The 20,182-nt window shown below is 46.7% G+C and overlaps 1 protein-coding gene and 1 pseudogene across 1 annotated transcript; both read right to left on the bottom strand.

The window, feature by feature from the left end:
• Positions 1–40: 40 nt before the first annotated feature.
• On the bottom strand, positions 41–979 carry LOC136653936 (olfactory receptor 4Q3-like). Its single transcript, XM_066630801.1, has one exon. It carries the CDS (start codon positions 977–979, stop codon positions 41–43), a length of 939 nt encoding a protein of 312 aa, XP_066486898.1.
• Positions 980–9,208: 8,229 nt separating this feature from the next.
• On the bottom strand, positions 9,209–10,320 carry LOC136653935 (olfactory receptor 4Q3-like; annotated as a pseudogene).
• Positions 10,321–20,182: the final 9,862 nt, after the last annotated feature.

Genomic DNA, 20,182 nt, shown 5'->3' with positions numbered 1-20,182 from the left:
GAAGAGCTTCCACAATCAAGTGAAATGAAACTTCACACATTTACTCCCTATGAGGCAGGAGGAGGAGTTGACATTTGTCGTTCAACTTTCTCATGGCTCCCTTCATCTCTTGGTTCCTCAGAGTATAGATGAGGGGGTTGAGGGCAGGGATGACTACCATGTAGAACACAGAAGCCATTTTGTCCACCTGAGAGTCGGAGAAAGGCTTAAGATACACAAAAGCAACAGGCCCATAAAAAAGACCAACTACCATCAGGTGGGAGCTGCAGGTAGACAGAGCCTTCCTACCACCCTTCCCAAAGCGGCCACAGAAGGAGGCCAGGATGATGGCATATGAAACCAGCAAGGTCAGGCAATTAGGTAGAGTTATCAGGCCACCACTGACCAGCATGAGTTTCTCAACCACATAGATTTCTGCACAGGCCAGCTGGATTACCTGTGGGATGTCACAGAAGAAATTGTCCAGCACATTCGGTCCACAGAATGGTAGCTGGGCTATGACCACCATCTGGACAGTGGAATGAATGAAGGCTCCTGTCCAGCAAAATATCAGTAGACTGAAGCAGCGTTGTCGGTCCATAATGGCTGTATATCTCAATGGCTGGCAAATGGCCACGTAACGGTCATAGGCCATGAGAGTGAGGACAAACATCTCTGCACCCCCAAAGAGGTGCAGACCAAACAGCTGGGCCATACAACCACCATAGGAGATGACAGAACCACTGTTCAAGAGGCCGGTCACTAACTTTGGGGCAGCCACTGAACCCATAGACATGTCAATAATGGACAGATTGGCAAGGAAGAAATACATGGGGCTTTGATGGAGCTTGGGCTCAGACCACACAGTCACCATAATTAGGAAGTTTCCCAGAAGGACGGTGGTGTAGCAGGCCAAGACCAGGACCAAAAGAAGGAGCTGTGCAGTGTGGGAACAGGAGAAGCCCAGCAGAATGAACTCTGAGATGGTGGATCCATTCATGTTGATGGTTGGTTCTGGTGCAGTTTAAAAAAATGAAGTAAGTGAACAATATTCCAACCTGGACACAAATAGCCCATTTTTAACCATTTTATTCCAGTAATGTGTAACCTGACTTTCAATATTCTGTGCCCCCCCCCCCGAATTATGAATAAAATCAAGAAGTTTTTGTTCTTCTTTCTTTAGTTCTCAACTTCTAGACTCTTCCAGACTCCTTCCTCTTGTTACAACATACAAACAATGGTTTCAGGCCAATATTCATTGTTGTGTGTGCATGTCAAAATGGAAAGACAAAAAATAAACTTCTGTTAAAATAATTGAATTATTAGACCCATTAGTTTTATTTGCATCTCGTTGCTTATCAGGAACAATTTCATTATTTCTATTTGTCTTTTATTTTTTTTTACATTTTAATCTTTTTTACCCCCACGTTTCCAATATGGGCAACCCAATCCTATCCAGTACTGGCACAGCGGGTCTGCCAGGCCACACTGTATCCAGCATTGGATTTGGGCAGGCAGGAGGTCTCCTCAGGGTAAGATTACATTTGTTCTCTTACCTAAGGCTGCTCAATGGGGCTAGTTGAATCTATTTAGCTGGCACATAACTAAGTAACGCTGTGTAAAGCTGGCAGACCCGGGGTGGGGGTTAGGATGTAGCAGAGACCATTCCCGTCCTCTTTAGAGCCTGATCTTCCCCACCATTTCACTCTGCCCGACTCTAAAATACCCCTTCCCCATCTCTGGAATGCCCTCTCCCACCTCCCAGCCAGCTGTCGGGGGGTTCCAGTGCCCATGGGATGGCTCAGGACCTACCACTGGCAGCAGTTACTCGCTGGGTGCAAAAAAGCAGTCTACAACACCCATCGCCAGCGATACAGGCACTGTGGCAGTGGAGCCCTCCAATAGGATCCAGCTCTAAGGGAGAGCAAAGTGGTCAAAAATTGAATGAAAGCAATACAATAAAAACAAATGCTAACAACTCAAAACTGTAAGCAAGAGTAAAGAGAGTGGTAATTGACAGGTTGGAAAATAGGTTTGGGGGTTTTCTTCTTTGCTTCTGCTAAATCTATGAAGTGCAGAATATTTGGGAGGTTATGTAATTCATAGCTCAATCCTTTGGTTTCCCGTACCATAGCATTCAGCTACACCAAAACCTGCTGCACTGCATGCTATTGGCGGGGGGGGGGGGATCAGGAGACTTGTGAGGGGAAAGGGAAAGTATTTTCTCTTATCCCTTCATAAGCCCCTCCCGCACCAATGGGTCTCTTTGGATCTCTGCCAAGTCTTTAGGTGGCTCAAGTTTGAGGAGACAAAAGGTAGGTGTTGGCTTGCTCCATAGGGGACACCGTGTGGCTAGGGGTGGGAGAAAATTCTGATCACAAAATAAAAACACAAAATGCCACAATAAATAAAACTGTCTTATTTGTTTTTTATTTATTATGTAATGGGTTGGGTGCATGGGTAATGACTGTGGCTGCATCTGCTGATGCTATACTACCTTTATCACCTTCCGACTACAATGCACTTCTTTTTTGTTGGCAACCTTCAGTCTCAAAAGACTATGATATTGTGCTCTGAATGGTGGTTCTGGCACAGCATCTAGTGTGGCTGAAAAGGCCAATTCAGGAGTGACAATCCCTTCCACACTGGGGGCGAGTGTAGTGTGTCCCTGGTCTGTCTCCCTGGCTATGGGCCTTCCTTCTTTGACTCTTTGCCTCAGTCTGTTGGCCAAGTGTCTCTTCAAACTGGGAAAGGCCATGCTGCACAGCCTGCCTCCAAGTGGGCCGCTCAGAGGCCAGGGTTTCCCATCTGCACTTTTAAAGTGATTATAATGTGCATTTTGAACAAAAACATACATAACACAATTTTATGCACTTCTATCTTTGGAAAACACTAAAATCCACAAAAAATAAAACCTTTTTCTCCCACCTCTACATATGGCACAAGTCACCCATGCTGGTTACCATCCCCTCCTGTTTCTAACTTGCCCCTGCCCCCCCCCTTGTAGCATTTTGGTGCTACTTGGGAAGCAGCCCGAGATGCTGCATTAGCGTGGCAGAGAAGCCGTGGCAAGAATTAGACAACAGAGACAGGTTTCAGAGAGGTTGAAAGTGCTGGAAGCAGGAGCAAGAATGAAATCAAGGGAGAAGTGAAGTGAAGTCGCCCAGCTCCTGACCCAGCTTTTTATTAAGTCTCAAAACACATGATATAAGGTTACGTAATAGGGAAATTTCCACAAGGATGCTAAGATTCATACTGGCTGCCTACTAGCTAGTTCTAGCTTAACCACAAACACATTCCTAGATAAGATTCTCCTTCATAGCATTCTGCTGCTCACAGGCACAGAGTTCAATGACCCAACAAATTTTCAAGGTTGGTTGAGCGTGCTCAACTGCGCAGGCGTGCCTGTCTGTCCTTGATGCCAAATATGCTAAAACATTTTAAACCTTAGTGCCTGTGCATGTAAATACTACACCCCCTCATTTCACCCATTTATGCCCAACCCTCAATCCACTATGTCCACCCCACAAACTCATCACCTTTGAAAGGCCTTTGTCTTCCAGCCAACGCACGTGGGCTTCTGTGGCCTCTCCAGCAGCAATCTGGAAGCATGAAGCTATGCTTGCATCTTGATCACCATTTATGATGGCAGGAAAGTGAATTCTGCCAACCAGAATGCTAATTGGGCATCAGATCAGGCCATCATAAAAGTCCCTGATTGCTGGAAATGTTTCTACAATGACTTCTTAGATTCACAGCCTAATCCTATCCAACTTTCCAGTCCCAATGCTGCCACAATGTAGCTCCAAGGTGAGGGAACAAATGTTTGAAGCGGCCTCCGTGACTGACCCCACCACCACAGGATGTAGCACACACCCCCTCGGTCCAGCAGAATCAGTGCTGAAAAATTAGGATTGGGCTATCAACCTGGTAGTTCATGATTTTTGATAAGAGTTGAAATTTTCATGGTGCTGAATTAATTATATAGAGAGTCCTACAGCCTGATTCTGTCCTGAGATAGTGCTGGTCTCCTACACACTGCCTAGGGGACAGCCATCACAAACGTGGCATAAGGCAAGTCACAGTGACCAGGAGAAAGAAGACACTGGTGCAGAACCCAGCATTGGTAGGTGCTGGGCCTCCATGCTGGTCAGAAGACCACTAGGTGCCTGCAGCAGTAAGTTCTGCACCAAGTGATGGGGGGACATTTTGGGGTGGAGGAGGGTGGACAGAAGGCAGTACAGGTGGGGGAAGGTGGGGAGGAAGGTGGAGAGGGGGGAGGGGATGGCAATGGAAGCTGTTGCCAGATCCTATCCCCCTCTCATGACTGAAAGCCCTACATGAGTCTATTCAATTCTGCACCAGTCATTTCTGAGCGCCAGCAGTTCTGAGACTGCCGGGGCTCAGCACAAGGTAAGAGAACAACTGTTCCATTACCCCGATAAGACCTCCAGTTGCCTTCCTGGCCCCACAGAATACAGTAGCAACTGTTTGGCAACACTGTACAGTGAGGCGGGCAGCTTGTCTAATACAATTATCAGTGGCATAGCTAGAGGGGGTGCAAAGCACTCAGTTTTGCAGAGAGCCCCACAACAGCATGCAACAGCCCCTTACCCTCCCTTTTGGAGCTATTCCAGGCCATGAGAGCAAATGAAGGGGCCCCTTGCATGCCACGTTGAGGCTCCTGCAAAACTTAGTGCTTTGCACCCCTGATGCCACTGTTGCCAATTGTGCTGAGGACTGGTGCTCCTTAGCTTGAATAAGGTTTTTCAGAACTGCACAGAAAGCAAAGCAGTTGTAGTGTCAAGACAGGGAAGGCAGAATCCACCCCGCCTTAGCACGCAGTGCTTCGTAAGCCACTGAATTGAATTCATTATCAAATGGAATTCAATTATAAAATTATCCTCAACCAAAACAGCATACTTAAGACATGGCTATCATGGCTGTCAATTCAGAACTTGAATTGCGGTTGCAACAAAAAGGGCTGAGATCCCACAAACAGAAGGAACAGATTCAAGAATCAACAGCACCATTTCTGTTAAGTGGCATTTCTATAAGTTTGCTAGCCACTAGCCACTCGGTTCCAAGCAGTTCAAAGCAGATCCAGAGCAGATGCCTTTAAACTGCAGTTATCAGCATTCCGTTCCTAAGCCTGCTTGCATTCTCTAAGCTTTGCAAACTTCCAAAACTACTCACCAGCAGGGGAAAAGAAGAAACATGCAATGCCTGGTAAGCCAGAAGAAAGAGACAGAAACAGAAGATGTCGTGCTCCAGAGGATCCTTCTGAAAATGAATCAAAAAACTGAGACATGAAAATGAAAAATGTGCTCTATGAGAAATGCAATTATTTTCAAGGACAAATAGTGTTTCCCTCAAACCGATTTCAACTTAAAACTAAGAGGAAGACTCCTGTTGAAATCCCCTTTATATTACCCTCCTTTAATCCACAGCCATTTGATTCCACCCACTGAGAACAATGCCTGAGGTTCTGTCTTGGTGTTGACACAGATGTCAGCACCCTGGAGAGAGCTGCCTGCTCTTTGGTCCCAAATGAGGCAATTAAAATTGAAGACAGTTTGGAGCATGTTTATGCACTAGAGATTATAAGGTCTGGGTGCTGTCAAAGGCCTTTTCTCCCTGGGAGTCCAGCTGAAGCCAGCAAAATTAGTAGTTTGCGTATTTAATTTTTGCCCCACCTTTCATTAACGTAACTCAGAGCACAATCCTGACAACACACATCACTGGCGCAACTTGCGCCAGACTGGGAGCATCGTGAACATGCAGTAAAGCAAGTTTGAAACACTTCTGCAGTCAGGGAGACCAATGCAAGGGTTGCACTCCCCCTGCATTCAGATCTAGCCTGGCAGGGGTAAGTTTATCCTGGCTGAGGGCAGATGGCACAGGGGTTGGTGGTGGCAGAGCGGATAGTGTATGTTTTGGGGGGGGGGGGAAGTAGATGGGCCAGGCTTGGGAGGGGAGTGGGAGTGGCCTACTGACTTAGGCTGGATCCTAATTCTCCTCCCAGCCAGCACAGCATTACACCGGGCTGCTTGAATTTGTCTAGCCCCGTGTAGTGGCTGGGGATTACTCAGGATAAGGGGATATTTATCCCCTTACTCTGAGTTGTATGGCAGCCACCTCCTAACCTCTGCTGCATAAAGCACAGGCCACTTTGCCTGTTCCAGTACAGGCAGTGCACTTTCATCCCCTTCCCCTGGGGAAAGCCCCAAGCCCCACAATGGGGCTTCTCAAGTCTGTGCCAGCTATTTTGCCAGCTCAGGTTAGAAAGGCTCCATGTCAGGCCTTTCAGTTCAATACGAATGTCAGGAAATGGTGGAGCAGAGCTCCGCCAATCCCACACCCCTCCTGCCCCAGTAACTCTCCCTACCCTTGTTCCACCTTCCCAGGGGCTGCACTGCCACCCAGTGGTTTCACTTACCCACGGCAGCAGCATGTCCTCCTTCTGCCAGTACTGGGTAGATGCCTGACTGGTGCAGGCCCAGTGCTGGTGCTCCTTAATGGCCAGGTACCATAAACATGCTTTACGGCACATTTATGGCACCTGGCGCTGAAGCGCAGTGCTGGCACTGGGCCATTTCAGGATTGGACCTAAACTCATATTCCTGTATTTGACCATTCAACTGGTTAAGGTTCCCTGTCAAGCTATTGGTTCATCCAGCCCATTATAGTCTACTCTGATTGCTTGCAACTGAGAACCAGAGGCGGTTCTCATGAGGTGAAGGAGGTGGACTTTGAGCTTTGTGCATCAAAACATGTGGTCTATTTTGAGCAGAGTTCCTTCCCCCTCCAACCTACTTGGATTTCTGTGGAATTTATTTAGAATATCTATCGCTTTCATCATCAACCATTGCATTATACCCAGAGGTATAATGGCAGAACCTGAGGGGCACATGCCCTGGGTGTTATGGCAGGGGGCACATGACTGCCCCTAGGCTCCATGCAGTCATCTCCAGGTTCTCCCAAGGGGGTGAGGAGCTATTAGCTTTGTGTGCTCTGTTCTGGCTTCTGTGGTGGCTACCAGTCTCCACAGAAATTGGAATAGAACACTCAAAGCTGGCTGAGCCTCAACCTCCGGCAGAACCCTGAAGTGATGTAATGATATCATAAGATGTCATGATGTCACTAGATGTCATGACATCATAATGTCACAACATCACATGGTGTCATGGCGTCATTGCCTCAGGCGCTGGGGTGAATTCTTATGCCTCTGACTATACCCATGATGGAGAGTACTGCTGAAATATTTTTCCCCCTGGAATTGTGTGGAGAGCTTCCTGAATTCGGACACCGCATGCAAACAAAACTTTAGATTGTCAGATATCATGCGCTCTGATGCTGCTGAATTTGCAAACAGAATGCATGAGTTGAACATTCCAACAAATAAAACACTTTATTCAATTTCATGTTTATCTGAATACTTTGAAGCTTCTTTATGAATTTTGGTGAAGTTTTTTGAAAACGCTGCTATTTTGGCACAGCATCAGTAGTTTAGCTCAGTGGTTCCCAGACTTTTGGGCACCACAGTCCACTTCATGCTTCATGGTGGGTCACAACCCAGTGCTCGGTGCTGCACTGAAAAGCCTTCCTTGGAGTCCCTGGAGGCTGCTTGTGGGTTGTGCCTGACCATGACCCACTCATCTGGCCTCTGCAGGCCTCAGGAAGCCTCCTGGATATGACAGGAAGTCACAGAAGCGAACAGGAAATAAACCAGAAGTGGCTTCTGAGAACTGAAAGTTGCTTCTGGTCTCATCCAGGAGGCATTTTGAGGCTGGTGGAGTGAGCTGTGGGCCAGCAGGGTCAGGAAGCAAGCTCCAGGGACTCAGTGCAGCACTGAACATTGGGATGCAACCCACCCACGTCTCACAGTTGGAGGAACACTAGTTTAGCCACAGTTTATGCTACACAAGTCTATGCAGTTGTAAAATACTATGTGTATAATACTGCATTTGGTAATAGCATAGGGGATGTAAGAGAACTACAAAAGGTTTGATGATACCAAAAAAACTAAGGGCACAATCCTAACTTACACTGGAACAAACAGGCCAGCATGCATGCACTGTATCCAACGCAAGTTTCAAGCAACAAGAGGATCGGCCAGGGGCAAGGAGAAATGTTTCCCCTTACCTCGGGGAGAGCCACTGCAGTTCAAATGGGGCTACTCAGATCTGCTCCACCTCTGGAAGTGGCGCAAATCCGAGCAACCTAGGACTGCCCTGTGCCACCCGGGAATGGGACTAGGACGACAATGCTGGGCTGGTACGAGGGACTTGCATCAGCCCAATCCAATGTTCGGATTGGGCCCTTAGATCACCATTGAAATCAGAGCCTCTGGCAGCCCAATCCAAACCAGTGCTGGTGCAGCGGGGCCAAGTGCATCCAGTGCTCATCAGGAGCAGGCTGGAGATATTTTCTCCTTGACGCCAAGTAATGCCCCAGCCTGCCCAATGGGGCTACTTGGATCTGCACCATCTATTTAGCTGGCGTAAATCTGGGCAACCCAATGTAGGTCTTCTAGTCCTGGGAGAGGGGATAGGATACTGCAGAAGAGACCTACTCTGACCCTGCCTCCCCTTCCGGACCTGTCCCACCCCCAGTTCCACCTTCCCCCCACCCCATTACACCCCCCTTTCTGCCTCTGTTCTGCCCTCCCACTGCCTCTGCCACTCAGAGGTAAGGCCACTCAGAGCCTTACCTCTCCGCACAGGTTTCTGTTAGTTGGAATGCAGCACCAGCCTTTCCGCCTGTGCAACCTACATTAGAGTAGTTGCAAACATCCCTTGCAGCACATTTACTATAGGCTGGAACAGCATCGGCATTGGATTGTGCCTGGAATTGTATAAGAAATATTAAAAATTCCACAAACAGTTTTTGTGTTACAGTGTTATTTGTGCAGCTTCAAAACTAGATCATTATGAACTATTTGAAAGAATTTAGCATGACAAACACATTCAGTAGTAGCCAGTTTCATACTGAATCAAACTACAATATATCCACAAGCAAATGATCAGCAATCAATTTTTACGTAACCGAGAGCCCAATCCTATGCATGTCTACTCAAAAGTAAGTCTCATTACAGTCAATGGGGATTACTCCTAGGAAAGTGTTGATAGGATTGGGCTGTAAGAAACAAAATTAACAGTTTTAAAATGATTTAACAATTGCAAATAATTCACTGAAATTTAGAGTTCATTTGCACAATGCAACACTTTCACGCCCTTTGATCAAGAAGGAGGTGCATACACTTGTGTTTCAACTTCCCCATGGCCCCCTTCATTTCTTGGTTCCTCAGTGTGTAGATCAGAGGATTGAGGGCAGGTGTGACCACCATGTAGATAACAGAGGCCATCTTGTTCACCTGGGAGTTGGAGGAGGGCTGCAGGTACACAAAGATAACGGGTCCATAGAAGAGGCTATGTCAGGTGGGAGCTGCAAGTGGACAGAGCCTTCCTACTATCCTTTCCAAAACGGCCACACAGGGTGGCCAGGATGATGGCATATGAAAGCAGCAAGATCAGAAAGTTGGGTAGGGCTATCAAGGCACCATTGACCACTGTGACCATCTCGGCAACATAGACATCTGAACAGGCCAGCTCGATCAACTGTGGGATGTCACAGAAGAAATTATCCAACACATTTGCTCCACAATATGGTAGCTGAGCCACTATTACTGTCTGACAAATGCCATGAATGAGTCCCCCTGTCAAGCAAAGTAGGAGGAGACTGAAGCAACGTTGTGGGTTGATGATGGTTGTGTAATTCAGCAGATGGCAGATGGCCACATAGCGATCATAGGCCATGACAGTCAGGAGGAACATTTCTGTACTGGCAGAGAAGTGGAGGCCAAATATCTGGGCCATGCAGCCCCCATAAGATATGGTACTGCCACTGTTCAATAGATCGGTTGCTAGTTTTGGGGCGGCCACTGAGCCCATTGTCATGTCAAGGAGGGATAGATTGGAAAGGAACAAATACATGGGGGACTGGAAGAGCCTGGGCTCAGACCACACAGTCACCGTAATTAGCAAATTACCCAGAAGAATGGTGGCATAGCAGGTCAACACCAGCGTTAAAAGGTAGAACTGAGCAGAGCGGGAGAAGGAAAAGTTCAAGAATACAAACTCTGTAATGGAGGACCCATTCATCTTGATGGCTGGTCCTAGAAGAAAAACATGGGACACTGTTAACACTCCAGGCACTGGTCACATCACTTCCCACACCATATTCTCCTCCTGAAACTATTAAGAGTATCGACAAGTTCTTGCTCTTGCAGTCCAAACCTCTGCTGGGCTGGGCTGGGCTGGGCTGGGCTGCACGGTGCATGGCTGGTGACCCAGAGTCTGGTTCCTCCTGCTTACTAGATGGAAACTAGGCTAGCTGGGAGAGATAATAAAAGTTTTATTAATTTGTCCCCAAGTTACACTGCCCCACACTTATGTTTTCTTTCTGGCCTAATTTTTATTTGTGTGAAGTGTTGGATTGGTGATGGGGGCATAGGATCCAGGGGGTACCACTGCCCCTGAGATCTGTCTCTGTTCCATTTCTTTCTATTTGATCAATACTCTGTGACGCTTTTCAACCTAATTTCACTTGTCCTGTGCTTTATCAAGGAGTGTGGAAGGAAGACAGTCTTTGTATCTGTTCAGTAAGTTTCTGTTCTATATAGGAAGCAGTGGCATAGCTCGAGGGGTTGAAGTAAAAATATTTTTGCTTACATCCACCTAAGTCCTGGGCTACCTATGGGTCTCCTCGGATGTACAGTACCCATTTTAGAAAAGAGGGGAAATGTTTTAATAAGAGGGGATGATTTGCTACAAATCCACCCTTCCTGCTTCCTGCCAACCCACTGCTTCCTCACCTGCTCTCTTCCTTCCCCAGCCTGCGCATGAACCACTGTGCTGCTGACATACTGACCCTGGGGGATCTGGAGAGGCTGCTGCAGCACAGCCGGTACCACTTGCTTTCTCTGGCAGAGACCCAGTGGAGCGCTAGAGAGCACCCTGATTTGCAATTAACGAAGGCTGCAATCCTAACCACACTTTCCTGAGAGTAAGCCCCATTGAACAAAAGAGGACTTACTTCTGAGTAGACCTGGTTAGGACTGTGCTCTGAGTTGGGCTGCTGTGCTGTCAGAACCTGAGTTCCAGCAGCATAGCCTGGTGATAGGATTGTCGGAAAGGCTGCAATCCTATGTACACTTACCTAAGAGTAAGCCTCATTGACGATAATGGGCCTACCTTTTTAGTAGGCATGAGTAAGATTGGGCCTTGAGTCCGAAGATATTACCCCACCTTTCTTCCCGAAGGGACTCAAGACGGCTTACAACATATTAAAAACATAATTTAAAAACAAATAAAAACATATTAACACATCATAAAAAAACAGCAGTAAGAGTAAAAAATAGGTAAAAAGAGCATGTGTTGGCATCCTTTAGTCTCGGAAGACTATGGTGTCACGCTCTGGAACAGAGTGTTCTCTCCAGTGCGCGAAGCCTGGGTAAAGTAGGTATGGAGGATAGGCTGTTACCCAAGCAGCAAATCCCCCCTCTCCACATCGCTGAAATGGTCCAATGGAAAGGCAGAGGCCAATACGGTTGGTTCCAGCGGCGTCGCAGGAGTTGCCAGAACGTGACTGTGTTCAGCCATGAACTGCCTCAGGGACTCCGGCTCCGGATTTTGCCTCGAGGTTGACTCCTGAAGCCTTTTCTATAACTGGATGTAGCCACAAGGCAGTGGAGGTTTGGGATCAGAGTTTTCCTTCTCTCAGATGAGCTGCCTTCCCAGGCTAACGAGTCCCATCTACCCGGTGGCTGTTTAGTCGCCTCTTACGACAAGTACAGCCAAACTGAGGGCCTATTCTTATCCCCAGCCCCCAGGGGATTAAAAAGAGCATAGAGCAGCAGCAAGTCATAAAAGAATCAGGCCTGTAAAAAATATTAAAAGATGTTAAAAAGATGTTAAAAGGCCGAGAACTCAGAAGGCCTGTTTAAACAGAAGGGTCTTCAGGCCTCGCCGAAAGGTCTCAAGAGAGGGAGCCATTCTTAAGTCAAGGGGAAGGGAGTTCCATAGCGTTGGTGCCACTACTGAGAAGGCCCTATTTCTTGCAGCCGCCCCACGTACCTCCCTAGGCGGCGGCACTTGTAAAAAGGCCTTCTCTGATGACCTAAGAGGACAAGCCGGATTGTACAGGAGCAGGCGATCTCTAAGATACCCTGGTCCAGCGCAGTATAGGGAACAAATAAGATAAGGGAACAAATGTTCCTATAACTTGAGGAAGCCTCTGTGACTGCTGCCCCACCACAAGATACAATGCATGCCCCATTGGTACAGCTGCATCAGCACTGGAAAATTGGATAGGATTGGGACCTTAGGGTCCGATCCTATCCATGTTTCCTGCACTGACGTAGCCATGCCAAAGGGGAACACACTGCATCCTATGTTGGTGGGGGCACTCACGGAGACCTCCCCAAGTTATGGGAATGTTTTTTTCTCTTATTCAGGGCTGCATTGTTCCTGCAGCGGTACTGGAAAGCTGCATAGGATTGCACCCTGAATTCTTATAAACAGGTTCATAGTTATATTTATACAGTCTCTCTATTTCTGAAATCTATACATATATATGGTACAGGCATCTTCGCGAATCAACTTTCAATTTTCTTCTTAATAAACTCATTAGTTTCTCCTTTATTATATGCGTCCACTCAAACGAAACATCTTTGCTTTTCCCCCCTTCATTTAATCCGTAGACTGCAAATTAGATCAACATCATTCAGGCATTCAGAAATGCATAAACTGTTGTTAAAATATACCTCCACCCTAGAACATCTCTATGATGCTGCGGCAAATGTATGCAAGATATTGGGCAATTATATTCCTTTGAGCATTTGGGAGAACTGTTGGAATAAGGAGCATAGATATTATCTAAATATGACTTTGCAGAAAAATCTGCTAAAAGGTCACATGAGATTGTGCACTACTCAGGTAAATAGAAATAAAATTAACAACTGCTTTCAGTCTGTCTCGTTGGCAGTGCCAAGTTTCTGAAGGAGATTGTTATAATATATGATTGAATTGTCCTGGTTCCAAGTGATATCGGAAGAAAAGTATAACAATACTTTTTAAAAAATTACATTATGGTGCTTTTTTAGTGTTCCCAAGTTGAATTTATATTGGGCTGAGCAATTTGTGTACCAGAGCCCTTGGGAGTTACACTGTCTGAGTTAATGATATTATAAATACGCACTGATATCAATAGTGAAAAAGAAAATAAACTCCTTCCTCTACAGCTCAAAATGTGTTTAATGAAAACAAAACACATTTAAACATTTCAATCATTTTGTTGGTTTAGGATCTACTTAAAAAAAAAAATGAAAATTATGTGAAGTGTTGCAAACAGAAAAGTAGCTTCTAAATGCAATAAATGATCCTTACACCAAAAACAGCACCCTTGGGGCACAAGCCTAACCAGGTCTACTCAGAAGTAAGTCCTATTGTGTTCAATGGGACTTACTCCCAGGAAAGTGAGGTTAGGATTGCAGACTTGGTAAGTCATGGACAAACACATAGACACATTTAGACTTTAAAACAACCTGTAGCTGCAAAAAATGGCTTAAGCAAGAAAACAGAAGCAACGGATTCAAGAGTTTACAAAGTCATAAAAATAACTGCAATACTCACTCTTGTCACGATCTAAGTAGGTTTGGGTCAGGTCCTATCCATCTCAGTGATCAAAACTTCATTGCAAAGCAATCCTGCATCCTCCAAATATTGTGGTCTCTCCAGAAGGCTCAGAAATGATGGAGAAAGGGAACTCAAGAAATCCAGGTGAACAAGGTGAGAGATGGAGGTGGAAGTTAGTGTGGTCAAGGATGCTACTCTTACGAAAATGAGAAATCAGAGAACTAAAATAAGACTAAGGACGCAATCCTAACCTATTTTCTAGCACTGACCTAGCCGCAATGCAGCCCCAAGGTAAAGTAACACACCTGCCCTTACCTTGAGGAGGCCCCCCTGACAGCCTTCCACTGCAAGATGCACAATGGCACAGCTATGTCAGTATTGGAAGGTTGGTTACGATTGAGCCCTTAGTTTCTCCATACAAGGATGCAAAGGGAGAATTAGAGTGAGAATACTCTCACCCCAGTATCTTTCACCACCTCTGGAAAATGGGAGGACGCCGCCCTTCGAGGTTCCCTGAATATAATCCTCCTGCAATTGGAGGACCTTGGATTTCTCACCCTCTGTATTCACAGCCTTTTCTAAAGGTTTTTTGCTCTTTTTCTGAAGTTGATGAAGACGTCAGCATGCTGGATGGTGCTGGCTGCTGTTCTGTCCCCAATGGGATAATTAGAAATGAATGAGATTTTGAAGTTCTTGTAAACAGTAAAACATTAGAGGGCCTGTTTGCTTTTATTCAAGTGCTTTTTCTCCTTACAAGAAGAACCAACATCAGCAGAAATTCACCCAGTTCTTTTATGGGCAGCCCAGTTCTATGTCGACCTCCACCATTGGTTTGAGTACATGCACTGTCACAAATCTGCTATATAACCTGTTGCACCAGCACACAGGCCCATCCTACCAGCAGAAAGACTTTGCCCTGGTCTCCCACTACCATTTGGAGACCAGCGCCTGCTGGAAAAGGACAGTGGGAGGGCAGGAGGGGCATGGGAAGGGCAAAACCGGGTTGGGGAGGCGTTGTTTCTGGGATGGGGGAGGGCAGGGAGAAGAACTGCTCAGGCCTTTGGAGGAGGGTGGGGATGGCAGAAGAGGCCTCCACCATAGCCTATCCCCCTTCCAAACCTGAAGGCCTGACACAGGACATCTCAGGTTTACACGAGGTATGGAACAGGTGTGGATCCAAGCAGCCCCACTGAGGCTACTGGGGCTTTTCCCAGGGTAAAGGAATGAAGGTACCCCTTTACTTTGAGGAAATCTTCAGCAGCCACAGTTTTCCTGCTGGATACAGCAGAGGCTGCACCAGTTCCATTGCATGACATCACAGGAATTTAGTTTGAACTGGCCTATTAATCTGTATCCCAACTGTCTTGCACGCTACATCAGGAGTCCCCATACATACATGGGGAAAACTGTGCTGATGAGTTAGTTTGAATCTTGTTTTTTTACAACATCACAGAAAGTAAGCAGATGGAGGGCGCTATCCTAACCGCTTACGTCAGTGCTTTCCAGCACTGGCATGGCAGTGCCAATGGGATATGTGCTGCAGCCTGCAGTTGGGTGGCACTCACGGAGGCCTCCTCAAAGTAAGGGAATGTTTGTTTCCTTACCTCTGAGCTGCATTACCCTTATGCCAGTCCTGAAAAGTACTGACATAAGGGGTTAGGATTGTGCCCGTAGTATCTTTATATGACCCTCTATATATAATCCTCACTCAATCCATGATCCTTTCATTTCATCCATTGTGAAAGCTGATCCCATGCTTCTAATCCTGGGACTGAGGGTTGTTTGGCCAGTCCAGGAATGTGAAATTCCTCCCATGTGGACCTCTAATTTGGCAGGTAGTGCAGGTTCAAAGGCAGGAGCATGACCATTAGTGAGCACCTTGAGGTCAGCGAAGGCAGGGCTGAACCACCCTTCAGTGGCCTAACAGTACGAGGGGTTGGATGGGTTGTCCCTAACCTGGATTGCAGAAGCTGCCTGCAAGGCTCAGTGACAAGGAGTGGCCCTACAAGATTCGGCAGCCTCAGCCCCTGTGTGAGGTTTTCAAGGATGACCTGGCACAGGTCCCTGTGCCAGGGAAATGTCAGGACCCTTGACAGCACTTCCTTCCTTCCCTCTTGCAGGCCTTTTGATTGCCCCTGCCCCAAACGTAGTATGCAGCGAGGCATCCAATGTGTGGTTACATACTTCACCTGAAGAATGGCTGACTGAAGAATTGTGGGGTTGGAGAAAATTATTACATATACCATGAACAACCAGAGTAAGTAATTGAGAAGTGCTGGACCATATAAAACTAGATACATCAGTAGAAGCCAAAATTGCAAGACTACACTTTGGCCATGTCGTGTGCAAATTCACTAGAGAAGTCAATGATGTTAGGAATGGTCAGTGGAACAAGAAGGAGGGGCAGGCAATGAACACGCTGGTTTGATACTGTCAGGCCTTTGACATCCCAAGCCCTGAATGTAAGGGCCTGGATGTAGCAGGAGGGGCCTTGATGTTCAGTCCCGGTGAACAAATGTAAACATTGGGACTGCGGCACTCTTATTGTAGTCACATGTGTCATGCGACTCTGGGGTGTGTGTGCAGAGTCACATAGGCTATGGTGGAGTGGTGCAATGCACCACTAGACAGCCAATCAGAGTGGGTCACAAGATTTTCTTGTGACTATGAGGTCACCCTACTCTGATTGGCTGGCCCCGGTATATATGGGGGCGAGAACAGACACCAAATGTGAGTTTGCTGTGGTGGAGTTCTGTGTGTCGTGCTGCTGGTTTGCGTTCTGCCTTGGACTGCCTTATCGTGACTGTGCTGTGCTGTGTCCCTGACTTCTGGTCTGTTTGACTGACTACTCTTCTGCCTGCTCCTTTTACCGATACATGCTTCTGCAACAAGCAAGCCTGGGTCTTTGTCGTTGGCTCTGTTTGGGATTGTCCGCTTCCTGTGCTACCTCCCTATGCTCCTGTACCACTCTACTACCGGGAAGGCAAGGGTCATCCTCCTCTGCCATCCTGACAGACACAATCAACACAGATGCAAAGATTAACATCCTACAATCGAAAGAAGTTGTGCTTGACAAGGTGGCATGGAGAGTTCTTGCCAATGAAGTCACCAAGAGTTGGGCACGACTGAATGGATAAAACAACAACAATATTTAGAATGGATCCAGTACTGCTTTCATCATCAATCATTGCATTTTGCCCAGGACAAACTCAAGGAAGAACAGAGTACCACTAAAATAGTGTCCCTCCCCAGTCCTGGGAAGAGCTTCCACAATCAAGTCAATGAAACTACACACATTTACTCCCTATGAGGCAGTAGGAGGAGTTGACATTTGTCGTTCAACTTTCTCATGGCTCCCTTCATCTCTTGGTTCCTCAGAGTATAGATCAGGGGGTTGAGGGCAGGGGTGACCACCATGTAGAACACAGAAGCCATTTTGTCCACCTGAGAATCAGAGAAAGGCTTAAGATACACAAAAGCAACAGGCCCGTAAAAGAGGCCAACTACCGTCAGGTGGGAGCTGCAGGTAGACAGACCCTTCCTACCACCCTTTCCAAAGCGGCCACAGAAGGAGGCCAGGATGATGACACATGAAACCAGCAAGGTCAGGCAGTTAGGTAGAGTTATCAGGCCACCACTGACCAGCATGAGTTTCTCAACCACATAGATTTCTGCACAGGCCAGCTGGATTACCTGTGGGATGTCACAGAAGAAATTGTCCAGCACATTCGGTCCACAGAATGGTAGCTGGTCTATGACCACCATCTGGACAGTGGAATGAATGAAGGCTCCTGTCCAGCAAAATATCAGTAGACTGAAGCAGCGTTGCCAGTCCATGATCATGGATAAAATCAAGAAGTTTTCGTTTTTCTTTCTTTAGTTCTCAACTTCTAGACTCTTCCAGGCTCCTTCCTCTTGTTCCAACATACAAACAATGGTTTCAAGCCAATATTCATTGTTGTGTGTGCATGTCAAAATGGAAAGACAAAAAATAAACTTGTGTTAAAATAATTGAATTATTAGACCACTTAGTTTTATTTGCATCTCGTTGCTTATCAGGACCAATTTCATTATTTCTATTTCTCTCTTTTTTTACATTTTTATCTTTTTTACCCCCACGTTTCCAACATGGGCAACCCAATCCTATCCAGTACTGGCACAGCGGGTTCGCCAGGCCACACTGTATCCAGCATTGGATTTGAGCAGGCAGGAGGTCTCAGGGTAATAACACTTGTTCCCTTACCCACCCCAGCTCAATGGGGCTAGTTGGATCCATTGAGCTGGTGCAGAACTAAGTAGCCCTGTGTAATTCTGGGAAACCGAGGATAGGGGTTAGAACGTAGCAGAGACCATCCTTACCCCCTCCTGGACCTGACCTTCTCCACCATTTCACGCTCCCCCACTCTAAAACACCCCTTCCATGTCTCTGGAATGCTCTCCCCCACATCCCAGCCACCTAGGCAAGCTATCCAGGGGCATCCAGTGCCCATGGGATGGCTTAGGACTTACCCTTGACAGCACTTATTCGCTGGGTGCAAAAATGCGCTCTGCAACACCCATCGCCAGTGCTTCAGCCACAGTGCCAGTGGAGCCGGGCAGCAGGATCATGCTCGAAGGGAGAACAAGGTGGTCAAAAATTGAATGAAAGCAATACAGTAAAAACACATGCTAAAAACTCAAAACTGTGAGCAAGAATACAGTGAACAGAGTGGTAAATAACAGGCTGGAAAATAGATTTGGGGGTTTTCTTCTTTGCTTCTGCTAATTCTATGAAGAGCAGAATATTTGGTAGGTTATGTAATTCATAGCCCAATCCTATGGTTTCCCCCACCATAGCATTCGGCTGCATCAAAACCTGCTGCACTGCATGCTATTGGGGGGGGGGGGCAATCAGGAGGCTTGGGAAGGGAAAGGGAAAGTATTTTCTCTTACCCCTTCATAAGCCCCTCCCCCACCAATGGGTCTCTTTGGAGCTCTGCCAAGTCTTTAGGTGGCTCAAGTTTGAGGAGACAAAAGGTAGGTGTTGGCTTGCTCCAGAGGGGACACCGTATGGCTAGGGGTGGGAGAAAATTCTGATCACAAAATAAAAACACAAAACGCCACAATAAATAAAACTGTCTTATTTGTTTTTTTTATTCATTATGTAATGGGCAGGGTGCATGGGTAATGACTGTGACTGCACCTGCTGACACTCTACCACCTCTATCACCTACCTACTATCCTTTAAAAGTGATTATGATTTATAATTATAATGTGTATTTTGAAAAACAAAAAACAAAAAAACATACATAGCACCATTTTCTGCACTTCTACCATTGGAAAACACTAAAAGCCACGCAAAAATAAAACCTTTTTCTCTCACCTCTACATATGGCACCTCCTGTCTCTGACATGCCCCTGGCCCTCCCCTCATTTCACCCAGTTATGCCCAATCCTCAATTCACTATGTCCACCCCACCAACTCAGCACCTTTGGCAGGCCTTTGTCTTCCAACCAACACGCACAGGTCCTCTGTGGCCTCTCCAGAAGTGATCTGCAAGCATGCAGCTATGCTTGCAACTTGATCACCATTTAGAATGGCAGGAAAGGGAATTCTGCCAACCAGAATGCTAACTGTGGTGGTGACAGCAGGGCATCAAATCAGGCCCTCATAAAAGTTCCTGATTGCGAGAAATGCTTCTACAGTAGCTTCTAAGATTCACAGTTCCGTCCTATCCAGCTTTCCAGTCCCAATGCAGCCACAATGTAGCTCCAAGGTGAGGGAACCAATGTTCCCTTCCTTTGAAGCGGTCTAATGACTGACCCCCCCACCACAGGATGCAGTGCACACCCCCTTGGTCCAGTAGAATCAGTGCTGAAAAGTTAGGATTGGGCCATCAGCCTGGTATTTCACGATTCTTAATGAGAGTTGAAATTATCATGATACTGAATTATATAGAAAGTCCTCTGGCCTGATTCTGTCCTGGGCTAATACTGGTCTCCTACACACTGCCTGGGAGACAGCCATCACAAACATGCTGTAAGACATGTCACAGTGACCAGGAGAAAGAAGGCACTGATGCAGAACCCAGCACTGGTAGGTGTTGGGCCTTCATGCCGGTCAGAAGACCAGCAGTAGCCTGCAGCAGGAAGTTCCACACCTCTCATGCTCATGCTGTAGCACATGCTCTGCATTCCATGTACTCTTCAATATCCAAGCATAGATTAAAGGGAACTGGAGGCACAGGGGATGTTTGGGCTGTTCAGCCAAGGCAGGTAGGAGTTTCCTGTAAGCCTCTACTGTGTACGGTCATGGATGGACTTGGATCCGCTCTTGCAGTGCAACTGGATTGATCGAGAAGTGAGACAACATTTTCAGTTTAGTTTGTCTAAGCCCAAGTCCTTTCCATTTGGAAAGGGACTGGCAGCCCAATCCTCTGCATGTCTACTCAGCAGTAAGTCCCATTAGAGTTAATGGGGCTTACTTCCAGGAAAGTGTGGATAGGATTGGGTTGTTAATTGCCTGC

Source organism: Tiliqua scincoides, chromosome 5, assembly GCF_035046505.1.
Source record: "Tiliqua scincoides isolate rTilSci1 chromosome 5, rTilSci1.hap2, whole genome shotgun sequence".
Taxonomy (NCBI): Eukaryota; Metazoa; Chordata; class Lepidosauria; order Squamata; family Scincidae; genus Tiliqua; species Tiliqua scincoides.
The sequence above is the reverse complement of the archived record's forward strand: the minus strand, read 5'-3'. Positions and strand labels throughout refer to the sequence as shown.

Bases quoted from the DNA above. Each gene is read 5' to 3' on its own strand.
- LOC136653936 (XM_066630801.1), bottom strand. From the start codon at position 979: ATGAATGGATCCACCATCTCAGAGTTCATTCTGCTGGGCTTCTCCTGT.